The sequence below is a fragment of the Phyllostomus hastatus genome, unplaced genomic scaffold, assembly GCF_019186645.2.
Source record: "Phyllostomus hastatus isolate PE091 unplaced genomic scaffold, TTU_PhHast_1.1 phas_contig_86, whole genome shotgun sequence".
Lineage (NCBI taxonomy): Eukaryota > Metazoa > Chordata > Mammalia > Chiroptera > Phyllostomidae > Phyllostomus > Phyllostomus hastatus.
The window spans coordinates 92,617,944-92,642,817 of NW_025333977.1; the positions used below are offsets into that span (position 1 = coordinate 92,617,944).

Consider the following 24,874-nt stretch of genomic DNA (forward strand, 5'->3'; position numbering starts at 1 on the left):
TGGGAGAACACAAAATACACACATCATAAGCATGGTACAATAACAGATGTTCAGTATAATGACCCTTTTACAAAAAGGCTATTTCTCTCATGTTTCTTAAATAACAGGAAAACAAGTATAGGGTAATTTTTAAAGAGATTAACATCAAAATATTTTTAAATTATAGCTCAGTTCTGTGTAAAAATTATTTACTCAGATTCTACAATTCCATGGGAAAATGGATAAGTAAAATACTAATGCCTGATTTTACTAATTTCCTTCTTCATTTTTCTCATAACTATTATTCCTTATTTCCATTCCTCAGTCTTGAATCAGTACTTCATCTTCAAAGCCACTTCTTCCACAATCACATCAGCATATAGGACAAAGTATGACACACGCCTAGTGTATCTATCTCTGCTGCTTTTAACTCAATTTCCTCATTTCGTATCATTCAATTTTAAATCTTTGTGGTATCAAAATCACAAAACTCTTCTGGGAACCAATAGTATATAATAAATTGTCAGGAAAGAATTCTCTAAATAGTTTAAAATCGATTTGACTTGTGGAATATGTTCTTCCTGAGTCCAGACTAACTTTGGATAATCAATTCCTGTGCAGAGCACCTACAGTGTCATAACAAACCAACCCAGTTCCTTTACTCAGAAAGAGATCCTGGCATATGATAGACACAAAACTTATTTGCTGACAGAATGAAAAAGGAGATACTTTTCAAAATAAGGAGAAGTCATCAAAAAGTACCCTGTGCTCTATTTCATTAAATTACTAGGGAATTTGAAAGATGTGTAAAATGTATACAATGTTGAAGTAAGACAATATTGTTGTATTTTACTGAAAAGGGTCCTTGGAGTCCATCAATATTAACTCAACAACCCTCATATAATCTTCTGTGGTGGAAAATGTTATCTCCCAATCACCTAGTAAGTCAACAGCAAAGTCAGGTAATAAGACTTCATTTCTACAAAACCTTCTAGTATCAAGACTTGAAATTCTCAAGCTTAAACATAAATCATAATCACCTTGAACTCTGTAATGTATAATGGGAAATTCTCTGAATAAGAATCTCTAGTGATGGGGCCTGGGTATTCATAATTGGAGAAGCTCTGGAGGTGACTTCTAATGCAGAGCCAGGATGGAGAACCACTGACACGAATGCACTGAGCCAGAATTAAGTCCACTGAGACTTTTCATACATTTCTAATAACTTTAGTACTCTGTAGTCCTAATCCACAACAAAACAAAAACAGATTCAAAGGGGCAACAGAATATAATGTTAAGTGGCCACATAGGTATAGCAACGTAAAATTGAGTATCACGTCATTAAGGAATGAGACAGCTAAACTATTATAAGCAGTCAAGAAATAAAACCTAGCAGTCACCTTTCAGAGAAAGGGGAAAAAAGCCCTAGTATATCAGTCCTCCAGAGGGCTTCATTACAATACGTACAATTTTTTTAAAAAATGTTTCCAACATCAACCCTAAGACATTAAAAGCTGAATCATGTTCAAATGCACTACATTTAGAAAGAAAAAAACACATTAAAGATTTCCACCAAAGTGATTAAAATAAAATTTGACATTTAAAAGTGACATGCTTTTATTATGTAAAACATTTACTTTCATAAAACAGCTTACTCCATGATAGTATCAAATAACTTGACCTAGGTCACATTCCCTAGCTTGATGAGCCTCTTCTTCTACAGACATGATGCCAAATGTATTTTGGCAACTTTCAAATATCAAATCTACCTTAAGATAACTAGGCTCTGCCATGACAAAGGCTCAGAAAGCAATTATTGATTAAAACCCTTAGCAGCTGAAGATGATCTAACAACACAGAACTTCACATCACAAAGCTTATCTGGAAGGGAGCCACATTTGTATGGATATTATAAGCTCTGATATTTTTACTTAAAGTCTATCACATCACTTTAGTTATATTTCCTGTACAGATCCCCAATCTAATGCAACACAATGGTGACAACATACTAAAAATTGTCACAATGGAAATATTCAAGTTTTGGGAAAGAGGCTGGGGGAGAGTGGACTCCTCCAAGCACAATAAATGAAAATTCTTCATAAATTTTAAGTGGGCTTTAAGGAATTTAAAACAAGCAACACACTGATTTATAGATGTGAAATAAGCTTTTCCTGCTCTTCATTCAAAAGGGCAGAAAGAGTATAATGAAAAATCAGAAGTACAAATTTTTAAGCACAAGCCTGAGAAAACACAGAATAACTCACTGATTATACCTCACAGTTCTAAAACTCCAGACACAAAACCAATCATCTGGAGATTGCAGACCTGTGTTAAACACAGTCCGCAACCACTCTCTGTCCCATTTACATGTAACATGTCAAAACAATTTTAAAATAATTTATGTTATTCTCACATCCTGTCTGCCATACAGTATTTCTGGTCATTTTGCCGTCCAAGGAATCCCCTGAAAAGGCTGCCCCAAAGTATTTTCTTATATAAAACATACTTAGACTAGGCCAAATCTTTCATCCAGCAACTATACAGATACATAAATACTTTAATACCTTTAGAAACATAATTCATTATAAAAGAATTTAACTATCTCAAATAGAAAGCAAAATAGCTTAAACCCTATAAAAATCTGATCTCTATACTTACAAACACCTAAAACATACTATCAAATAAGACTCTACTAAAAAGATAACAGTAGGAGTTTTAGTCCGTATTTCAGAATACATTACAGTGAAGAACAGCACCATAAAAACATGACAACAAAATATCAAAGAAAATATAGACCTTACATATATTTGTTGTTTTTAGACTTGAAATAAATTTCTCACAGATCAGCAGTGAACCCAAGGTAGCATAATCACTATCACAAACCATTCTAGAAATTAATTTTTTCCTCCAAACCTGGTATGGTTCTTTAATGAAGAACCTGATTTATTTGTTAATGAAAACAAACAAACAAACAAAAAGTATCACATAAATTGCTCAGAAAAGCATTAACTCCTAGAAAAGAGGAAGGAGGGATTTCACAAAACGTGAAATACAAAATGCCAATAATTACTTAAAAAAAAATTTAGTATAGCTAGTAACTAAAGAAATTAAAATTTAAACTATACTGAGACACCCATCTTAAGCTCCAAAAAAGCAAATTCCCTTCTCTGGGCTGATGAGAGTGTGGATGGACACTCCTAAGGTCACTGAAGTCAGCAACTGGTATAACTTTTCTGGAATAAGTAACATTATCAAGAAGCCTTTTTTAAAAGTTCATGTCCTTTGATTCAGTAGTGTACAAATATTTTAAGTGCAGTGTGATTTAAAATGAAGGCAAAGAGAATACAACTTTCCAACAAAAAAGCAATCACTGAATATGCGATATATACCAAGAATATTATGCAGCTAGTATCTTTATAAAAACCACTAACAACTTCACATGTAAAAATAGCTTACACACATTTTGACTGTTAAATATCTGGAAGTCCTCTTTATCTACAAATGTGAGGACAGTAAGGGAATATGGAAGAAAATTAAGGTAGTTATCTCTAGGCAACATGACTATGGGCTATTTTAGCCTCTATATTTTTCAGTCTTTTCTGTAACAGACACATTTGTGTATGCCAAGAGCAGTGTATGTTGGTAAATATTTAACAACAGGTTAAGGAGATTGGGAAGGGTTTACTGATTTACACAGTGTAAACAGTCTCACCATGGCTACTTTTAAGCTACCAAAAGTTTTAGCACTGACTTGCAAAATTCCTGCAATCTTAGCAGTCGGCTCTGGGGAGGCAGTACCAGCTGGCTCCAACACACTGTGTCCAAAAGTATACAAAATATATTAATAATGATAATTATAATTTAAATCATAAATGCAAAAACAATTAGCCATCAAAATAAAAGGTTATATGATCTTTTTCAACACATTGTTTGCGGGTAGTTTTTATGGCGTGCTCTACTACCAGTTAACGTAAAACGTATAAATACGTTTCCCGCATACAATGTGTTTAAAAAGCCTTCTTCTTTATATGAGGGAAGAAAACAAGAACTGAGATTCCATAGGAATGCCAAATAGTCAACTATTACTGTACTGAAGGAGGGAGAAAAAGCAGGCAATTCCCAATAATGTTTACTGGGTCACTAGCTTACTTATTTATCCATTCAGTCGCCCCAAAAGTACTTATTGATTGTCTACTGTATTATGCCTACTATTCCAGGATCTTGGGTTACAGCTGTGAATAAAATAGGTTCCTGACCTTGTGGGGCTTGTATTCTATTCTAATACAGATATGCCACAATTTTTTCCTGATGAATAATTGGTACTGAATTTTCCTAAAACCGTAATATTAAAATAAGTAAAATTAATATGAATGAAAAGCAAGGCACTCACTGCATATCATCTGTCACTTTTTAAAGAAAAGAGAGACACGGGGAAAGAAAAGTTTGTTTTTAGAAAAAGGACACAGTGAAGAAGTAGTGAAAAAATGAAAAGCAGTGGCCCACCACCTCCATGTAGGCATGCATCCCTTCCTCCTGATGAAGCTGATGCAACATTCCAAATTTACTAAGCCATGTGATGAATTCTACATCTGCCTATTGTCCAGTCAGGTGCCTGCCCATAAGATTAACCAACAGTTTGGGATTAATAAATTAGGGACCACCCCCTTAACATTATTCTCTTACTTTTGCAGGAGAACGTTGTTTCCGTTTCTTCTTTTTCTGTAAGTCTACTGGTTCTCTGATTTGTTTTTTGTCTCTCATCAGTTGCTCAGACACATCAGTAAAAGTGATTTCCTGCTTTACACTTATCTGTTAAAGAAAAAAAAACATTTTAGAAAAAGTCCATGGTGACAAAAAGCTATTGCATGTTTAATCCTTTGCTTCTTTGCTAACCCTACAGCATGTGGCTCCCACAATAATCTATGTGTGGTACAAGTAAACAGTGCACTGAAGAATTCATTAATAGGCAACTGAAAAATAAGAATCAAGAGTACACAAAGTGGGAAATAAAACACAATTTTACAAACATTTACCTGGTAAAAAAGAAGTCCTAGAAAAGATGATTATAAGACCTATCAGGATAAAGCAGAGGTCAAGACAGTAACATAATTTCACTCCCACATTTAAGGAAACTGATGCTGAAAAGTTAAAAGCACTCGCACAAAAAAAGGTTAAATTCCAAAAATCAATAAAATATTGGAAGAGGGAGCTATTAGACTTTACAAGAGACTTCCTCTCAATTTACAAAATATCAGAAAAACACAAAATTCTAAAAGGTAATCACATCAAAAGAAAGGTAAGACAAACAATAAAAATGTAATTATCTCGAAGCACCACACTTTTCACAATATTTGGGCCAGTATCTTCCTGGCTTCTACAACAAACCATCACCAAATATGTTTATGGAATTGCATGTGGTTTTAGGCTGGCTACTATGTATAAGACATGATGCTAACTACACAAATACCACAAAAACTTAAGATGTCAACAATATTACCTATCTTCAGGTCTCAGTTCTCACAGATAATGAAGAGTTGTTTGTCCTAAAAAAAATACACCAGGGTTCTAAGGTCACTAATGGTAGTGTAAACTCTCATCAGGAATCGATGGTGCTCAGTCATCTACCCGTCACTGCTACATTTTCAAACTACCTTTGAAATAAAAACACAAGAACCTTAAAACCAAGAAACTTTCAACTCAACAAGCTAGGAAAACATGAAAAATACTTGGCCCTCACCCCGTATGAGGACACAGCAAAGAGCCTACAGCCTGGAAGAGGGCCCTTACCCTACCACACTGGCATGGTGATCTTGGACTTCTAGCCTCGAGAACTGAGAAATAAATTTATATTGTTCATAAGATTTTTTTTTAAATCCTTGATAAAAATCCAGGAAGTAAAATGTGCTAATGACTACATTTTTAAGAAATATACTAAAACAGGTGCAAAACATTATAAACATCTTACAGATTCATAGTATAAAACTGGAAGACATAGCTTTGTGGGAGGAGTTCATGGAAAAAAATGCAATATAAGCCAGGGGTTTCATTCAGATGAACAGAATAAGGAGCTGAAAGCTTTCATAAATTCCTGGAATGTAGGCAGTATGAGAATCGCAATTTAAGAAGAACCTTAGCACAAAAATGTGACTTAAATGATTATGCAGCTAATAATTCCATCGGTTTTAGAATAATACTAGTGACCATTCTTTGTGGCTTCTTTTGGTATTATTATTTGGAGCATACAGACATGTTACCATCTGGAGTGGCGGAAACTAAGAGTGACACACTTGTGCTGGGTATGAGACAAGGAGAAATGACAACAGAACATCTGGGCATCTGCTGAATGGCTCTGTACTGTTTCACTTTGGCATTTAAGTAGTTCCAATATTTCTGTCAGCTAATAGATTGCAAAGAAACAATAAAATGTAGCATGTAGCAATAAGAAATGGAAACTCTTTTTAGTAAAAGTGTCAAGTAGAGTGTAAGACCAATGCTCAAATAAGTTCTGCAATTAGCAGTTATTCACAAATCAAAAAAGAGCCTTTATATACACTGAAAAAGATAAATACACGTATCTGAAACTTTTAGTTATTTTCATGTATACAGAAAGTGATCATATTGCTACTTGCATTTTCAAAAAGAAGTAACATTTTTAACATTGTAAAAACACAGACCCAAACCTAAAAATATCAATGGATCAAAGTATTAGGCACACAGCAAGTTACATTTTTAGAATGCTCCAATAAGCTTATCACTCATAAATGGAATAAAGTAATCTCCTCTATATATAACATAACATAACCAACCACACACTAAAGCATACGGTCCAACCTCAAGTGCTTAGAAAAGATGTTAGTAAATCCCAAACCATAAAGCGATAGGTGCAATAATAAGACAGCTAAAAAAACGAGTTGTAAAAAGTCTGGGGAAACTTAAGCCTTCTTTGGCCCAAGGAAAGCTATATATAATCTATAAAAACGTGAAAAAATAAGTGTAACAAAAAAGACGATAATTCATCCCTAAGCTACCTACTCTTTCATTGAGAACTGTCTTTAAAAGAAATCAAGTTATCAGTGTTACTTTTCACCTAAATAAACTGAATAATTAATAATTGATGTTGTGGAGAAAGGGGAACCCTAGTGCCCTGTTGGTGGGAATGCAGATTGGTGCAGCACTGTGGGAAACATTATGGAAGGTCCCCCCAAAATTAAAAATAAACCTGCCTTATGACTCAGCAATTCCAGTATATATCTGAAAATTTCTGAGTATATATCCAAGAAACCAATACATTAATTTGAAAAGATATGCACCCCTATGTTCACTGCAGTTATTTACAACAGCCAAGATGTGGAAGTGACTGAGTGGATTAAAAAAGCAGTGGAACATATATACAATGGAATATTACTCGGCCATAAAAGAATAAAACCTTACCATTTATGACAGCATGGAAGGACCTAGAGACTTATGCAAAGTGAAATAACTCAAACAAAGACAAATACCATATGATTTCTCTTATATGTAGAATCAAAAGAACAAAATAAAGGAACAAAAAAACCAGAAACAGATTCACAGAGATCAGACCGATGGTTGCCAGAGGGGAGGGGAATTGGGGGACTGGGTAAAAAGGTAAAGGAACTAAGAAGATTGGGAGTTACAAAATAACTTTAACACTGGGGATGGAAAGTACAGCATAGGGAATAGTTAATAATATTACAATAACTATGTATGGTACCAGGTGGGTACTGAAAATATTGGGATAAATTGTAAAGTATGTGATTGTCTACCCACTATACTGCACAGCTGAAACTAACACAAAATGAACAAAATATAAACTGTAATTGAAAAATAAATTTAAAATAAATAAATAAATGATCTTCTTTTCAAAGGCCTTAAAATATAGATGGGGGATTTTGATGCATTACAGAAAAATAAAAAAGAAACTAATTCAAGACAGCACATGTTGGGCTCAACCTACAAGAACCGAACAGGGCATGATGAACGTGGGAAAGTAGTGAGATCTGACATAACTGTAAATGGCTTCATGGATGCAGCACAAGACTTAAGCAAAACTGTAAGGTTATCATGTGCATCCCTTATTTACTTTTTTCTTCCAGGCCTGCTACTCTCTTAACTTCTTTTTTCCAGACTCAGTAATGTAAATAAGTGATACAACGAATGTAACTGTGCCTAAAATAATATTGCCAGACCCAGTATACAATAAGTAAATATTTGATTTGGTTTGCAAATTTTGGTCTACCCAGCCCCCAAATAAGGTAACTCCTTAGAATGAACCATTTTGAACTTCTCCTTCTCTTCATTCTCAACATCCTACATTCATATCTAGCAACATCCAATCTACTTCAGTTGACCTTCTCAACTTGGCTGCTTTAAGGTGTTATCATCTCCCTAATATACTCTTCCACACATAAATTTAAATAAAACTGTCTTCTTGTTATTTCCCCAATGAGGGAGCTACAGTAGCTCTTGTTGCCCATGGTATTAACTATATTCTCTCCAGCCCAGCTTTCAATGCTCTTTATGATGCACTTTATAGAAGAGACCTAGGCCAGTTGACAAAAGATCTGTCCTTAACCAACTAGAAGACAATGGTTAGGGAAGGTGGGGGGTGAGGTATATGGTCTCTAGCCTGTACCCTATTGCACTTAATCCAAAAATAACACTATGAGGTTAGTTATTTTCATCCCGTCCTAAAAATAAGAAAAATAAGGCCCACAAAAGTTACTTGTCCAAAATCCCATTAAGAAGGGAAACCAAAACTCAAACACATCTTCCAAATCCAGCAACTCAGATCCTAACTCCTGCAATCTATGAATTACTTTTTATCCTGTTACCAATAAGAAAAACAAAACTTCAGGGAGTTAAAGTATCTTACCCAAGCTACTAAATTTCAAAACTAGGATTTAAATCAAGATCTTATATCTTCTAATCCAGTGTTAGTAATGATAATCCAGTTATAGTAATAACTTCTTCTTAATACGTCTAAATTATTCAAACTTATTTTAAAATGATTTTTACATGAACACTTTATTTTTACATATATCCATGAACTATAGTTTGGTTACTACCAGAATGTGCACAGAACTTCTAGTGGTTCTCTAAGATCTACTACTATTTAAAAATAACAAACTGTACGAAGTACCAATAATATTTATGTGAAGCCTAAGACTAGGGAGTTTCAGTCCCACCTCTTCCAATTACTACCTGGGTAAACCTGGCTTCCAGAAGTAGTATGGCAAAGCAAGAAAAGCACAGGTTGTAGTTAAACAAAACAAAATCTAATTCCAAATAGTAATAGTAGCAGTGAGGCTGATCAATTCAATTTTAATCTTTTGGAACTTTTCTTCACTTGTAAAATGGAGGAAATAATCCTCATGAAATTTCTATAGGGTTAAAATAAAAAGCAATTACATACATAAAGCACAAATTACAGTGCATAGCAGTATATAGTAGATTCTTCATGCTACTTATTATAACCATTTCCTCACCTATGAATTAATGAATGGCAGTAGTAATATCCAACACATACACATCAAAATATCAAATGAGGTTACACAAAGAGCACCCTGAAAACTTTCAATTTCTATGCAAATATTTATAGTTAATTATTATACAATTACAGATATATAATTCTTTTGCTAAAAATAATCTTTCCCTTTCACATCAGAACCTCCATCTGGAGGTTCTGCCTTTCAATATACTATATTATCCCAGTCTCCTGTCTAAAAGGAACTTTTCTTTTCTTCTCCACTTCCAACCCCAAACCAACTCCAGATGTTTTTCCCGATATCATATAAAAATCTAGAAATTTTAGTTCACATTTCCTACTCTAGATCATTTATAAAACATTAAGTTGGCAGCTTCATACTCTACCAAAGGGAGAACTGGTCAACTTTTGTGGGCTACAAATTGGCCAGTATATACCAAGAGCCTTAAAAAACTTACACTAAAGAAATAATCTCATGACAACAAAGTCTACATATAACATCAAAATATTATTTACATGACAGCAAAAAAAGTGCAGTCTAATAAATCTAGTATTCAATAATAAAAAAGTGAGATAAATTACAATATAGCTATATAACATCATACAGCTAGAAATCTTACTTCCGAATAATACTGAGAGTGAAATACTCATGCTTTAAGGTTAAGTGATAAACAGATAAATATGACTTGTATATAAACATACTTGTACAATTTTAAACAATATGTGTTTAATATGTATTTAAACAGTATAAACAATATGTGTACAAACACATATGCATGCAAAAATTTTATACAAATATGCAAATACATACACAGAAAGACAAATAAGAAAAGGAAATGATACTAAAATGCTAACAATGAAATGTCAGTAGTTATTATCTGAGTGCAGTAAAATCACAGTAATTTTTATCTTCCCCATAGTTTTAAAATTTTTTACATTTTCTCAAATAGGTACATGTTACCTCATGATCTTAAAAAGGTATTAAGTCCAGTCTTAATATAAATCCCTAGCATTAATCAAAGAAAAAATCTATTTATTATCTTAATATAGTAAGTTGTTCTAAGAATTGAAATATTAAGCCAGCAAAGTAAAACTGAAAAAAATTTCTATGGATTAGTGGGGGAAAAAAGCCATCAAATAAATCTTGATCCTTATCTCAGAAGAGCAAAAATAAATTCCAAACAGACTATTCACCTAAGTGGGAAAAGAAAACAAAAAGAAGCTTCTAGAACAAAGGAAAATCTCTTCATGACCTTGGAGTAGGCAGAGAATTCTTCAACAGGATACACAAATACCAACCAAAAGAAAAAGACTTATAAATTAAACTGTATTAACATTAATTTGTTTATCAAAAGAGTAGACAAATCAGAGTAGAAAACATAACTGCAACACACACACATGTATGCAAATATAGACACATTTGAGGTCTGTCAGGAAAAGGTCCAATCATTGTTAACATAACGAGAAGGCTTTGTATGACATTAATGTAAACTGGCAGCCAAGGAGAGTGGGCTGGAATGCGTATGTGTGAACAATGACAACTTCACTGTACTCGTCAGGGGGGCAGTAGATGCCATTGAGTGAGCATGTGTAGTGTGTGGCCATCTCATTCAAAATGACTGAGTGAGTAGAGCAACAAACCTGCATCAAATTTTACATTAAGCTTGAACATTCCTCTGCAGAAACTATTCAGTTGATTCAGAAGGCCACAGCTAAGGGCAACTGGTGCTTCACAGCTTCATCACAAAAATGTGCCCACTCATGCATCACGTCTTGTGTAGTTTTCTGCCAAAACATCAAATCACCCAGGTGACTCAGCCCCACTATGGTCCAGATTTGGTGCCCTGCAACTTCTGGCTTTTCCTAAAACTAAATCACTTTTGAAAGGGAAGAGACTGTCGATGAGACTCAGAAAAATACAATGGGGTGGCTGATGGCGACTGGAGAACTGTGTGAGGTCCCAAGGTGCCTACTTTAAAGGGGACTGAGGCATCATTGTTCTATGTACAATGTTTCTTATATCTTCTTCAATAAATGCCTCTGTTTTTTAATAGCACGTGGCTGGATATTTTCTGGACAGACCTCATATAAGCATGATCCTTTCACCATTATTTCATTCAAACAAATCTAGTAATAATGTAAATATCCATCAATAAGGGAATGGTTAAATAAGGCACATTATTTAATCAGTCATTAAAATAAATAAGCCAATTTATATGTAATAACATGGAAATTTCTGTTACTGAATAATGCAAATTTCAAAAGAATACAAACAGCATTACCTAATATATGTAAAGCAAAATGTGTTACTTTCAGAAGACATGTTATAATTATGAAACATTACATGGAAATATACATACATACTGTTTATTAATTTGAAATTTCCAGAAGAATATAAATATTAATAGTTATTACTTTGGAAGTAGATTAGGCAAGTGTTGGAAACAAGGAACTTCGACTTTGTTCTCTTCTATACTATTTTATACAATGACTACGTTGTCCTTTTACAATGAACTACATCATACAATGATGAAAAAACCAAAGTAGATATCTCTGACACAGCTAGCTCGGTTGACTCTTACCATAGCCTTTTCCATTCATGAACTCTTCACCTAAGTAAGAGGGTGTAACTCTCCTTCAGTACTCCTGTCTGACAATTCCAGACCAACTGTCAGACAGGACTATATTACAAGTGTTAGGAAACTGGCTAAGTTATTATTCATTTACAAAGAAATTGTCCATTAACAATTTATGTCCCAAAAAAGTAAAATAAACTCAGTCATGGGAGGATACTGAAAAGCAGACCATTCTGGCTTAGCTCCCTAAAATAATCCACTAGAAGAGATACTTTGATTCATCTACTTACCAGGTAAGTTGAAATCAACTAGTAATAAGCAAAACATGACTCTCACCAGGAAAAACTATAAAAGTAGGATTCCTCATTCCATATTTTCTGCTCATATATGGCCACTTTGTAAGAACCACATAGTATATGAGTAAAATCGTGTTTAAAGAAAAAACTGGAGTTGATATAAATTACCATCTATTCACATTAATGTGAGTTCAAGTGATAAATTTATTTCTGAAAAAAATATCCAAAGAGTATGCTGCAGTATAAAATATTCAAAGATATATAAAATATTAGGGAGAGCTTAACCATGCAGCCCCAATAAAACCCAGTACAATCACTTCAAAAGATAAGAACCCTACAGATAATGAACATAAAACTACTTCTGAATCCCTCAAATGAACTTTAACAGAAATGCAATGATAATAAGAATTAGCTATAACCAATAAACGACTTTGTTAGAAAAGTATATAATGTAATGGGGATAACAAGTAGGGAGTTAGAGGACGAAACATATCGTAACAATGACTACTTAAGCAGATAAATACAAAGGCAAACAGAGTTGTCAAACAGGATGCAACCTTCCAGGAAGACTATGAAAGATCATTTGTAACTGATAAATGCAGTCCAAGTCTGCAATAAACCAGAGTACGAAGTATGTGGCAAAAAAAATAAGTACTTTAAAATCACCGAAATGGGTAAAATGATTTTTTTTAGTGGGAGGGAAATAGTCATCCATTATGAATGCACACTCAAATTCCTAGAATCAGCATATTAGGTTTTTATTAACTGGATGGAAACAGGTATTTTGGAAAATATCTGCAATCCTTAAACGAGAGGCAAAATTTAAGGAAATTTAAAATTTAAAAACAAAAGAGAGGTCTTATACAAATGGCAAATATATTTTGAGTTTCCTAGGCCATTAAACAAAATAATCATACATGTAAAATACATAAAAGTATGCTTAAAATGTTATTCTTGCTCTTTAACGGCACAGAAATTTGTGATTAAATAAAAAGCTACATGTACACTGAAGTACATTTTTTCAGGACTTACAAATACCTGAAATACTTTACATCTTATTATACCAATATTACTAAAAACATAGTTTTTTAAAAATTTTATTTATTGATTTTAGAAAGAGAAAAGGGAGAGAGGGAAGAAGGCAGAGGAAGGCAGGAAGAGAGAGAGAGAAACACTGATTTGTTGTTCCAGTTATTTATGCATTCACTGGTTGACTTTTGTATGTGCCCTGACCCACAACCTTGGCATAGCAAGATGATGCACTAACCAACTGAGCTAGCTGGCCAGGGTAAAACATGATATTTTTATACCTCCACATCACAAAATCCTTACACTACAGTGACATAAGTCAACAGTTTTCTAGAAAACAAATGTGGCACCTATCATTATGAATTGCAATTTGTTCCATTTTTGTCAATAAATATATGCCTTCACTCTTCAACATGCTTGCCATCAACGTGGAAAAATAAAGACCATAAAGAGTTATGATTTCCCAATTCCTCCTGAATGGATACAAGAATAAATAGTTTTTTCAAATTCCTGAAATAAATTTAATTTCTGAGCTGAGAAACTTTCTAACACACTGCTATCCAATAAAACTTTCAGAATATCATTTCTCATGCCTGTTATGTTCTAGCATAAAGCAATGTTATACAAATCCTAAATTCTACCCATCTGGTATATATTAACTTTTCATAATTCCTTCTCAGAATCAACTCAAATTCATCATTATCAGTTAGGAGGAATAGGATTTAATTATGGATTATCCATAAATATGGAATATCAAGCAGACATTTGAGAAATATGATCAGAAGAATAGAGAGTTGACAAAAGTTCAAAACATGATAGTAAGTAAAAAGAGTGGATAAAAAGCAATACGTCCCTGGCCAGGCAGCTGTTTGTTGGAGTGTCATCCTGTACACCACAAAGGTTGTGAGTTCAATCCCCATCAGGGTGCATACAGGAGACAAGCAACAGATGTGTCTGTCTGCCTGCTTGTCTCTCTCTCTCTCCCCTCCACCCCTTTCTCTAAAATAAATAAAACTTATCCTCAGGTGAGGATTTTTTAAAAAAGCAATAAGATTCTATACATGTTATGCATATCAAAAAAGCACATAAGTACATATACCAAAATGTTAGGAGTGACTATGCCTGATGGTAGGACTATGATAGGTATGTGTCCCGGAGATGTGAACATCTACAACCTACATATGAATGTTCATAGTAGCTTTATTTGTAATAGCCAAAATGTGGAAACAACTAAAATGTCCTTCAATAAGGGACTGGTTAAAATGTAGTTTATCCATACCATGGAATACCACTCTAACAAAAAGGAACAAATTATGAATACACAACAATTTGGATGGCTCTCATGGGCATTATGTTAAGTGAAAAAAGTCAGCCTCAAAAGGTCAAGTACTACAGGATTTCATTGATATAATATTCTCAAAATGACTCAGTTATAGAGATGGAAAATTAGGGCTAGGACAGCCAGGGGTCAGGACTGGTGGGGGAAGAAGGGCTGTGACTGCAAAGGGACGGCGCACAGAGGGCACTAGCTGTGATGAGTTAGCTGTGTCTGACTGCTGTGGTGGCTACACCCCCGCATGTGTGACAAAGCACAGAAAACTGGACACATTGCAGCAATGGCAACTTCCTGATTCTGAGATTGTACTACAGTCATACAAAATGTAACCACTAAGGGAAACTGGGTGAAGAGTACGTGGGATCTCTCTACAGTATTTTTATCCATTTAGTCTTTATGAGCCACTCACTGCTAAAGCCATAAGCTGGAGGAGATCACAGTATTCCAGACAAGATAAAGAGGGCATCTGCATGGCAGGGCTGCCCAAAACAAGATGTCAAGAGTGTAAGCAGAGTGAGAAGGTTCCCTTCATACAAGGGCAACTCAGCATGAAGTGCCAGAGCCAAAGAAGCATAAGAAGAGTCCATGCTATGAGGGAAGGGCAGCCTGGAACAAGGTTCAGGAGCTAAGTAAGGTGAAGAAGATATCAAAAGAGTGGCATGGACCAGCACAGTGTATAAAGTAGGCTGGCTACATGCAAGGGGAGAAAGGCAACTATATGCAGGGGATGGGGAGTGGCATGCTCTGCCATGAGGTACAGGGACCTGGATAGTGAAGAGGGCATCTGAGTGGGAAGGAAGTAATGAGGGCCAGATCAAATAAGGAAACATATTGCCCTGGCTGGCGTAGCTCAGTGGATTGAGCATGGGCTGCAAACCAGGCATTGCAGGTTTGATTCCCAGTCAGGGCACATGCCTAGGTTGTAGGCCATAGCCCCTGCAACCGCACATTGATGTTTCTCTCTCTCTCTTTCTCCCTCCCTTCCCTCTCTAAAAATAAATAAATAAAATCTTTAAAAATTAAGGAAATATATTAAAGATATCAAATGTCAGGTTTTTCACTAAGAAGGGAGTTATAAAATATGGAAGTGAGAAAATTAAAATGTACTCTGTGGTAATGGATTCTGACTGGAGGTTATCAGTGTGAACTCATGGTTTTTAATACTGACAGATATGGAGATAATTATAGATATCAATGGGTGTACATACATACATATAAATGCATGTAATTATAAACACACATACATTCTCTGGCTTTGTCCACTGAAGGGCCTGGGAGAAGCTGTACCCCAAAAACAAGCAGCACACTGAGAATCCAGATTTGGGCTTCTAAAAACCAGTCTCCACCACAATGAACTAAAAAAGCTCCTCAGAGAAATGACTGATTCCAGGGTTGAAGCAAAAAAAATAAATAAAGAAAAGAAACAAAGAAAAGAAAGAAAGAAAGAAAGAAAGAAAGAAAGAAAGAAAGAAAGAAAGAAAGAAAGAAAAGAAAGAAATAGAAAAAAAGGAAAAGGAAAGGAAAAGGAAATGAAAGGAAGGAAGGGGAAAAAGCCAGGAAAAAATAAACATAAGCACATAAACTGTGACAGAAAGAAAGTAAATACTCAAAGATGGATAGAGCACATGAAAGAACACAGAAGCCAGGCTGAAGAGGCTCCAACTGGCCAAATCTTAAATCAAGCATTAATATAAATAATATAAATTTTAACCCAGGGAATAAAACTAAATCCATATTGACACAAATAAATGAATAAATTAAAAAGTGTGATGAAGAATGAGATTAACTTTACAGTGGGAAAATCTGGCAGACATCACCTCCATCAACCGATCAAAGTAAACCACCATGAGAACAGGCCAAACGAAACTCATGTGTCACATGTCAGAATGCAATGGGGAGAGAACACTGCATCCCTTTTTGTGATATCCGTGCCAAAGATTTTAACTTAAATCTTATTAAAACAGAATATCAGATAAACTGAGAAACATTCTACAAAATAAATGGTTGCTAATTTTCAAGTATTACAACAATAAAAAACTAACTCAGACTAAGAAAACTGAAAAGACATGACAATGAATACAACATCAAATTTAAACTGGGTCTTTCTGCAAACAAACTTTATTGTTGGAAAACAAGTAAGACAGTGAAATACTATTTGGCCATAAAAAACATGGAAATTTTACTCTTTGCGACAGCATGGATGGACCTGGAGAACATTATGCTATGGGAAATGAGCCAGACGGAGAAAGACAAGTACCATACGGTTTCACTCATACGTGGAATCTAATGAACAAATTGAACTAATGGGCAAAAGAGACAGACTCATAGATGGAGAATGTGCAGACATCTGTGGGGGAAGTTAGGTGCTGGGTGAGGGTATGTGTGGAAGGATCAAACAACAAAGACAAATAAAGAGACAGACCTCATGAACATGGACAACAGCTTAGTGACTGCCAAGGGAAGGGAGTGGAAGGAAGTTAAGGAGGGTACTGGGAGAATAAATGGTGATGGACGGAGACTTGACTTGGGGTGATAAACACCCAATACAGTATATAGATGATGTGTTGTAGAATTGTGCACCTGAAACTTGCATAATTCTGAAAACCAGTGTCACCCCATTAAGTTCAATAAAAAGGAAAAGAAAGAAAACAAATAAGGATATAAGAATTGAAAAACACAACCAGTCAATTTGACCTACTTGATTTACAAAATAACCAACCCAAGCACAGCCAGAATGTACATTCTTTTCAAATAAATAAAGAATATTGCCCTGGTTGGTGTGGCTCGTGGACTGAGTGCAGACCCAGGACCAAAGGGTTACGAGTTCGATTCCTAGTCTGGGCACATGCCTGCACTGAGGGCCAGATCCCCAGCAGGGGGCATGTGAGATGCAACCACACACTGATGCTTCTCTCTCTTTCTCCCTTCCTTCCCCTATTTAAAACTAAATAAATAAAATCTTGAAAAAGAATATTCACTGCCCTGGCCAGGTGGCTAAGTTGGTTGGAATGTCGTCCCATATACCAAAAAATGCAAAAAATGTTGCGGGTTTGATCCCTGGTTGGGGTGAGTATGAGAGGCAACTGATTGACGTTCTCTTTCGCACTGATGTTTCTCTCACTCTCTCCCCACTTCCTCTCTCTCTAAAAACAAACAAAAAAATCAATAAATATATCCGTGGATGACGCTTAAAAAATTAATGTTCACCAACTGATCATATATTGGGCCCTAACACAAGGCTCAATAAATTTAAAAAGACTGAAATTATACAATGTATAATTCTCTCAATACAATGATTAAATATCAATGACAAGATATCTGGAAAATACCAAAATATTCAGAAATTGAGTAAAACAATTTAATGAATTCATGGGTCAAAAAGAAATCACAAAGATCCAGCCAAGATGGAGGTGTAGGTAGACACACTGTACCTCCTCACATGGCCAAAAGAAGGACAATTTAAAAACAAAACACAATCAGAACTGCCAAAAAATCAAAATGCATGGAAGTCCAGCAACCAAGGAGTTAAGGAAGAAACAGTCACCCAGACCTGTAGGAGGGGCAAAGAAGACACACAGCAAGGTAGTAGTTGGAGGGCCTGGCAGGTGAGGAGGCTGGCAGTCCCACACTTGCGTGCAGATAAACCGGGAGGAACTGGGGAACAAGACAGACTGCACAACCCAGAGTTCCAGCATGGGGAAAAGAAGCCTCAAAACCTCTGGCTGTAAAAACCTGTGGGGTTGCAGCAATGGGAGAAACTCCCAGCCTCACAGGAGAGTTCACTGGAGAGACCCACAGGGTCCTAGAACATACACAAGCCCACCTACCTGAGATTCAGCACCAGAAAGGCCCAAATTGCTTGTGTGTAGCTGTGGAAGTGACTGAAAGCTGGCTGAGAGCTGAGCAAGCAGCATTGTTCCCTCTCGGACCCCTCCCCCACATACCAAGTCACAACACAGCAAAGTGGGTTGCCCAGCCCTGGCAAATACCTAAGGCTCTACCCCAGCCAACTTACACTGTGCTTTTCTAAATTAGACCAGGCTCCTAAGACAGAATCAAAGCAGCTCTACCTAATACATACAGACAAATACAGGGAGGCAGCCAAAATGAGAAGACAAAGAAACATGGCCCAAATGAAAGAAAAGATCAACACTCCAGAAAAAAAGCTAAACAAAGTGGAGATAAGCAATGTATCAGAGGCAGAGTTCAAAACACTGGTTATTAGGATGCTCAAGGAACTGATTGGGCACTAAAACAAAATAAAAAAGGCCCAGGCAGAAATGAAGGTTACACTATGTGATGTTGAGAAAAATTTACAGGGAATCAACAATGGACTGGACGAAGCCAAGAATCAAATCAATGATTTGGAACAGAAAGAAGAAAGAGACATTGAATCAGCAAGAAGAAAAAAGAATCCCAAAAAACAAGGATAGGGTAAGGAGCCGCTGAGACAACTTCAAATGTACCAACTCAAATTATAAGGGTGCTGGTAGGAGAAGAGAAAGAAACCGAAAACTTATTTGAAAAAATAATAAAAGAAAACGTTCCTAACTTTGTGAAGTAACAAGACATAAAAATCAAGGAAACACAGAGAATCCCAGACAAGATGGATGCAAGAGGACTACACCAAGACACATCATAATTAAAATGTCAAAGGTTAAAGATAAAGAGAGAAAACTAAAAGCAGCAAGAGAAAAGCAGAGAGTTAACTACCAAGGAGTTCCCACAAGACTGTCAGCTGATTTCTCAAAAGAGACCTTACAGGCAAGAAGGGGCTGGCAAGAAGTATTCCAAGTGATGAAAAGCAAGAACCTACAACCAAGATTACTCCATCCAGCAAAGCTTTCATTTAGAATGGAAGGGCAGATAAAGTGCTTCCCAGATAAGGTCAAGTAAAAGGAGCTCATCATCACCAAACCATTATTATATGGAATGTTAAATGTACTTACTTAAGAAAAAGAAGATCAAAAGTATGAACATTAAATTGGCAATAAATACAAAACTATGAACAATTGAATCTAAAAAACAAACTAAGCAAACTAGCAGAACAGAAACTGAATCATAAATATAGAGATCACTTGGAGGGTTATCAGTTAGAAGGGGGAAAAGGGGAAAATGGAAGAAAAGATGCAGGGATTAAGAAATACAACTTGGTAAGTACAGAATAGACATGGGGATGTAAAGTACAGTATAGGAAATGGAGCAGCCAAAGAACTTAATATGCATGACCCATGGACATGAACTAAGGGGGGGATTGCCAGAGGGAGTGGGGAGTACTGGGTGGAGGGGGACGAAGGAGGAAAAACTGGGACAACTGCTACTGCATATAAGATGCAGTTAAAATGAAACTTTTCCACAAAGAAAGCACTGTCCCAGATTACCTTTACTGGTAAAAACCTATCAGGTATCTAAGGTAGAAATAATAGCAATCTTATACAAACACTTTCAGAACAGAGGATGACATATTCTTAGGCCATTTATATTGAGGCCAGTAAAGCAAAAACACAGATATTACAGGAAAATAAAACTATTATCCCTCATAAACATATACAGAAAAATTCTTCGAAAAAATTAGTAAACTGAACCCAACATAAAAATGATGACATATCATGACCAAGATCAGTTTATCCCACGAATGCAAGGTTGATGTAATACCTGAAAATCAATGTAATTCACTCTATTAAGATAATAAGGAGACAAAAAATCAAATGATCATCTAATAAACGTAGAGAAAGCACTTAATGAAGTTATACACCCATTCATTTATTTTCTAAATTCTCAACAAACTAGAAAGAAAAAATCAATCTAATAAAGATCATCAATAAAAGACCTAGAACTAAAATAATTCTTAACAATAAAAAACTGAATGCAGTCCCCTGAAGAGCAGCAACAAGGGAAAGATGTCTAGTCTTACCACTTCTATTCAACACTGTACTGGAGGCCCTAGTCATTGCTGTAAGGAAGGAAAAGGTAAAAGACACACAGATTAAAAAGGAAGATGTAAAATGTATAAACAATACAATGAGGCACTATGACCATGATTAAACCTAAATAATTACTAAAACTAACAAGTACATGTAACAAGGTCACAGAATACGGAGTTAATATAAAAAGAAGCAATAGCATTTCTATACACTAGTCATAAACAATTAGACATTAAAGTTTTTTAATGTCATTTATAATTATACCCAAAAAATGACATAATACTTAGCAGTAAATTTAAGAAAATATATTTAATAACTCTACACTGAAAACTACAAAACAATGCTTAAATTAAATAAAACCTAAACAAATGTAATGATAAATCATGTCCATGGATTGAAAATGACTATTTACTATTTTTTAATATATTTTATTGATTATGCTATTACAGTTGTCCCATTTCCCCCCTTCATTCCCCTCCACCCTGCACACCCCCTCCCACCCACATTCCCCGCTTTAGTTCATGTCCATGTGTCATACTTATAAGTTCTTCAGCTTCTAAATTCCTCATACTATTCTTACCCTCCCCCTATCTATTTCTACCTACCAGCTATGCTACTTATCTCTGTACCTTTTCCTCCTCTCTCCTCCTCCCACTCCCCTGTTGCTAACCCTCCACGTAATCTCCATTTCTATGGTTCTCTTCCTGTTCTAGTTGTTTGCTTAGTTTGTTTTTGTTTTAGGTGTGGTTGTTAATAATTGTGAGTTTGCTGTCATTTTACTATAAGTGTTCTTTAAAGTCCCTTTAAGGTTTCATAAAATACGGGCTTGGTGATGATGAACTCCTTTAACTTGACCCTATCTGAGAAGCACTTTATCTGCCCTTCCATTCTAAATGAAAGCTTTGCTGGCTATAGCATTCTTGGGTACAGGTCCTTGCCTTTCATGACTTAGAATACTTCTTTCCAGCCCCTTCTTGCCTGCAAGGTCTCTTTTGAGAAATCAGCTGACATTCTGATGGGAACTCCTTTGTAGGTAACTGCCCCCTTATCTCTTGCTGCTTCTAGAATTCTCTTCATTTTTACCTTGGCTAATGTAATTATGATGTGCCTTGGTGTGTTCCTCCTTGTTTGGGACTCTCTGAGCTTCCTGGACTTCCTGGAAGTCTATTTCCTTTGCCAGATTGGGGAAGTTCTCCTTCATTATTTGTTCAAATAACCTTTCCACTTGTTGCTCTTCCTCTTCCCTTCTGGTAACCCTATAATTCGGATGTTGGAATGTTTAAAGATGTCCTGGAGGTTCCTAAGCCTCTCCTCATTTTTTTGAATTCTTGTTTCTTCCTTCTTTTCTGTTTGGTTGTTTCTTTTTTCCACTCCATTGATTTGAGTCCCAGTTTTCTTCCCATCACTATTGGTTCCCTGTGCATTTTCCTTTATTTCACTTAGTGTAGCCTTCATTTCATCTAATTTGTGACCAAAATCAACCAATTCTGTGAGCATCCTAAACACCAGTGCTTTGAACTGTGCATTTGATAGGTTGGCTATCTCTTGGTCGCTTAGATGTATTGGCTCTGGGGTTTTGATCCATTTGAGTCCATTTTTTTCTGCGGGGGGCGGGTGCAGTTCTGGTCACGCCTGGTACATAGTGAGAGGCAGAGCCTTAGGTGTTTTCCAGGGTGGGGCAACCCAGTCACTGGGTTGTGACGTTGTATGTGGGGGGAACAATGGCGTTTGCTCCACTGACTGTCAGATTTCAGTCCCCTCTTCCGCTTCCCACCAGCAAATTGGGCCCTTCTGGTGCTAGTTCCTAGGTGGGTGGGCTTGTGTACATTCTAGGACCCTGTGGGTCTCTCCAACAAACTCTCCCATGAGGCTTTGAGTCTCTTCAGGCACCTCAACCCCACAAGTGTTTTCAATTGGCGCCTTTAGGCTTTATTTCCCAGCGCTGGGGCCCCGAGTTGCACAGTCCGTCTTGCTCCCCATTTTCTCCTGGTTTATTTGCACGCAAATGTGTGTCCATCGTCAGCCAGTGGCCTTGCGCACCTCACTGGGTCTGCCTGTTGCCACCCCGTGCCCAGGGTCTGCTAGCCTCCGCTGCACACTCGGGACCGCTAACCACCACTTTTTCCTGCCAAGACCCCTCTCCACCGGCCACTGACTCTGCCCCTCTTACCGGTCTGGATGAATGGTTGTCAGACTTCCATACAGTTCAATTTTCTGTCAGATCTGGTTGTTTTTTTGTTTCTAAATTTTTGTTGTCCTTAATTTTGGTTGTGTGAGGAGGCATAGTGTCTAGCTACACCTCCATCTTGGCCAGAAGTAGCCACTACTATTTAAATGTTGATTTTAATCAAGTCAATATATAGATTCAATGCAATCCCAATCAAAACCTAGCTGGTTCTAAAGAAACTGAAAGGCTGACTCTATTTTCATATGAAAATGCAAATGACCTAGAATAGTCACAACTATCTTGCAAAAGAATAACAAAATCAACTCTGGTGGTATGGCTCAGTTGGTTAGAACACTGTCCCGTAAACTGAAAGGTTGCTGGTTCAATTCTTGGTCAGGGCACATGCCTACATTGCAGGTTAGTCAGGGCACCATGTGAGAAGTAACCAATCGATGTTTCTCTCTCATATCAATGTTTCTCTCCCTCCCTTCCCCTCTCTCTAAAATCAGTGAGCATAACCTTATGTGAGGATTAAAAAAAGAAAAAAAGAATAACAAAATTGGAGGACTATATTATCTGATTTTAATATTTACTATAAAAGATATAGCAATGAAGATCACGTAATACCAATGCAAAGATAGATATTAGATCAATCAAAATGAAAACACGGAAGAAATGGTTAACTTCTATAAAAATGTACCCAAAAGAAATGAGAAAAGACACATACAAGACTGTTCATAGCAGTTTTTTCATAAAGTTTGAAAACTAACACAAATAGTTATAAAAAGGAAAATAAATAAAATTTAGGATAAAACAATACAATATTAATCAACATTAAAAATAAATTGCTGATATACTCAACCAGCGTGGATAAACCACAAAAACATTATGTGAGCAAAAGAAGCCAGAACAAGAATTATATGAGTCTATTTACATGAAGTTCTCAAGGGACAACTGTAACCTGTGGTGGGGGAAAAAAAAAATCAAAACAATTGCTGTGGAGGGGACTGACCAGGATAAAATACAGAAATCTTCTAAGATGATGGAAATATTCCATAGCTTGATGGGCTATGGGTTATACAAGTTTATGCAGTTGTCAAAAGTCTGAAGTGTAACTCAGGATCTGAGAGCATTCCACTTGAAACTTTTCATCAGTTAAAAAAATATACATGTATTTTCACTCAAAAAATATTTAATTGCCTACTGTAGCCTAGGTATTGACAATACAAAGTTAAAAGACAGGCTCCAGAAAAGAGTCCTCATACAGTTTTGCAAGCAAAAAGCAAAGTAAGTTAGTTACCACAATAAAATGCAGGTAAGGAAGAAAGCTTGTAAACTTTCTTTTTTATGTGAAGTGAAAACTGGTACATTGTCAAACAAAGAATAATACAGGTACATGCAACATTTACAGGAGTAATAGAAAAAATAACAGTGGACCTGGACAACTAAACTAATCTGACAGGCTTAAAGGACAAAGTGAAGAAAGGAGCTTGAATAACTAAGTAAGGAACTGGATAAGATGAGACCTGATTTGAAGGCTCTTTCAGACCATTTTAGCTGTTGGGAAACAAGAAATCTCTGAAGCAGTTTTAGTAGGGGAGTTAAAATTAAAATTCTCATTTTGGAAAGATCACTACAGAAACTAGATGAAATATAGATTAAACAAGGCTCAGGCTTCAGTCAGTTCAATAAAAAGGCTATTTTAATGTACAGTCTAGTCCACCCAACAAGAGCTGATCATACATTCTTCCATGATCACCTGGAACATTCACTACACTCATAAAACATACCTTAACAAATTTAAAAGACTAGAAAACACACTACATATATGCTCTCAAACCACAGTGAGTTAAACTAGAAATCAGTAACAGAAAAACAGCTGGAAGATCCCAAAATACCTGGAGATTAAACAACACATCTCTAAATAACATATGTATCAAATGAAAAATCTCAGAAGAGGATTTTATTAATTTGACCTCTAAGGCAAAGGAAGCAAAAACAAAACTAAATAAATGGGACTATATCAAACTATAAAAAGCTTCTGCACAGGAAAAGAAACTGT

The 24,874-nt window shown here is 35.9% G+C and overlaps 1 protein-coding gene across 10 annotated transcripts in view; it reads right to left on the minus strand.

The window, feature by feature from the left end:
- ZNF148 (zinc finger protein 148) overlaps positions 1 to 24,874 on the minus strand; it is a 129,150-nt gene that overhangs the window by 36,436 nt on the left and 67,840 nt on the right. For all 10 annotated transcript variants that reach the window (XM_045850935.1, XM_045850937.1, XM_045850936.1 and 7 more), the window contains one exon: positions 4,663 to 4,788. In XM_045850935.1, the coding sequence (XP_045706891.1) occupies positions 4,663 to 4,788 (126 nt within the window). The remainder of the gene's footprint in view (positions 1 to 4,662; positions 4,789 to 24,874) is intronic.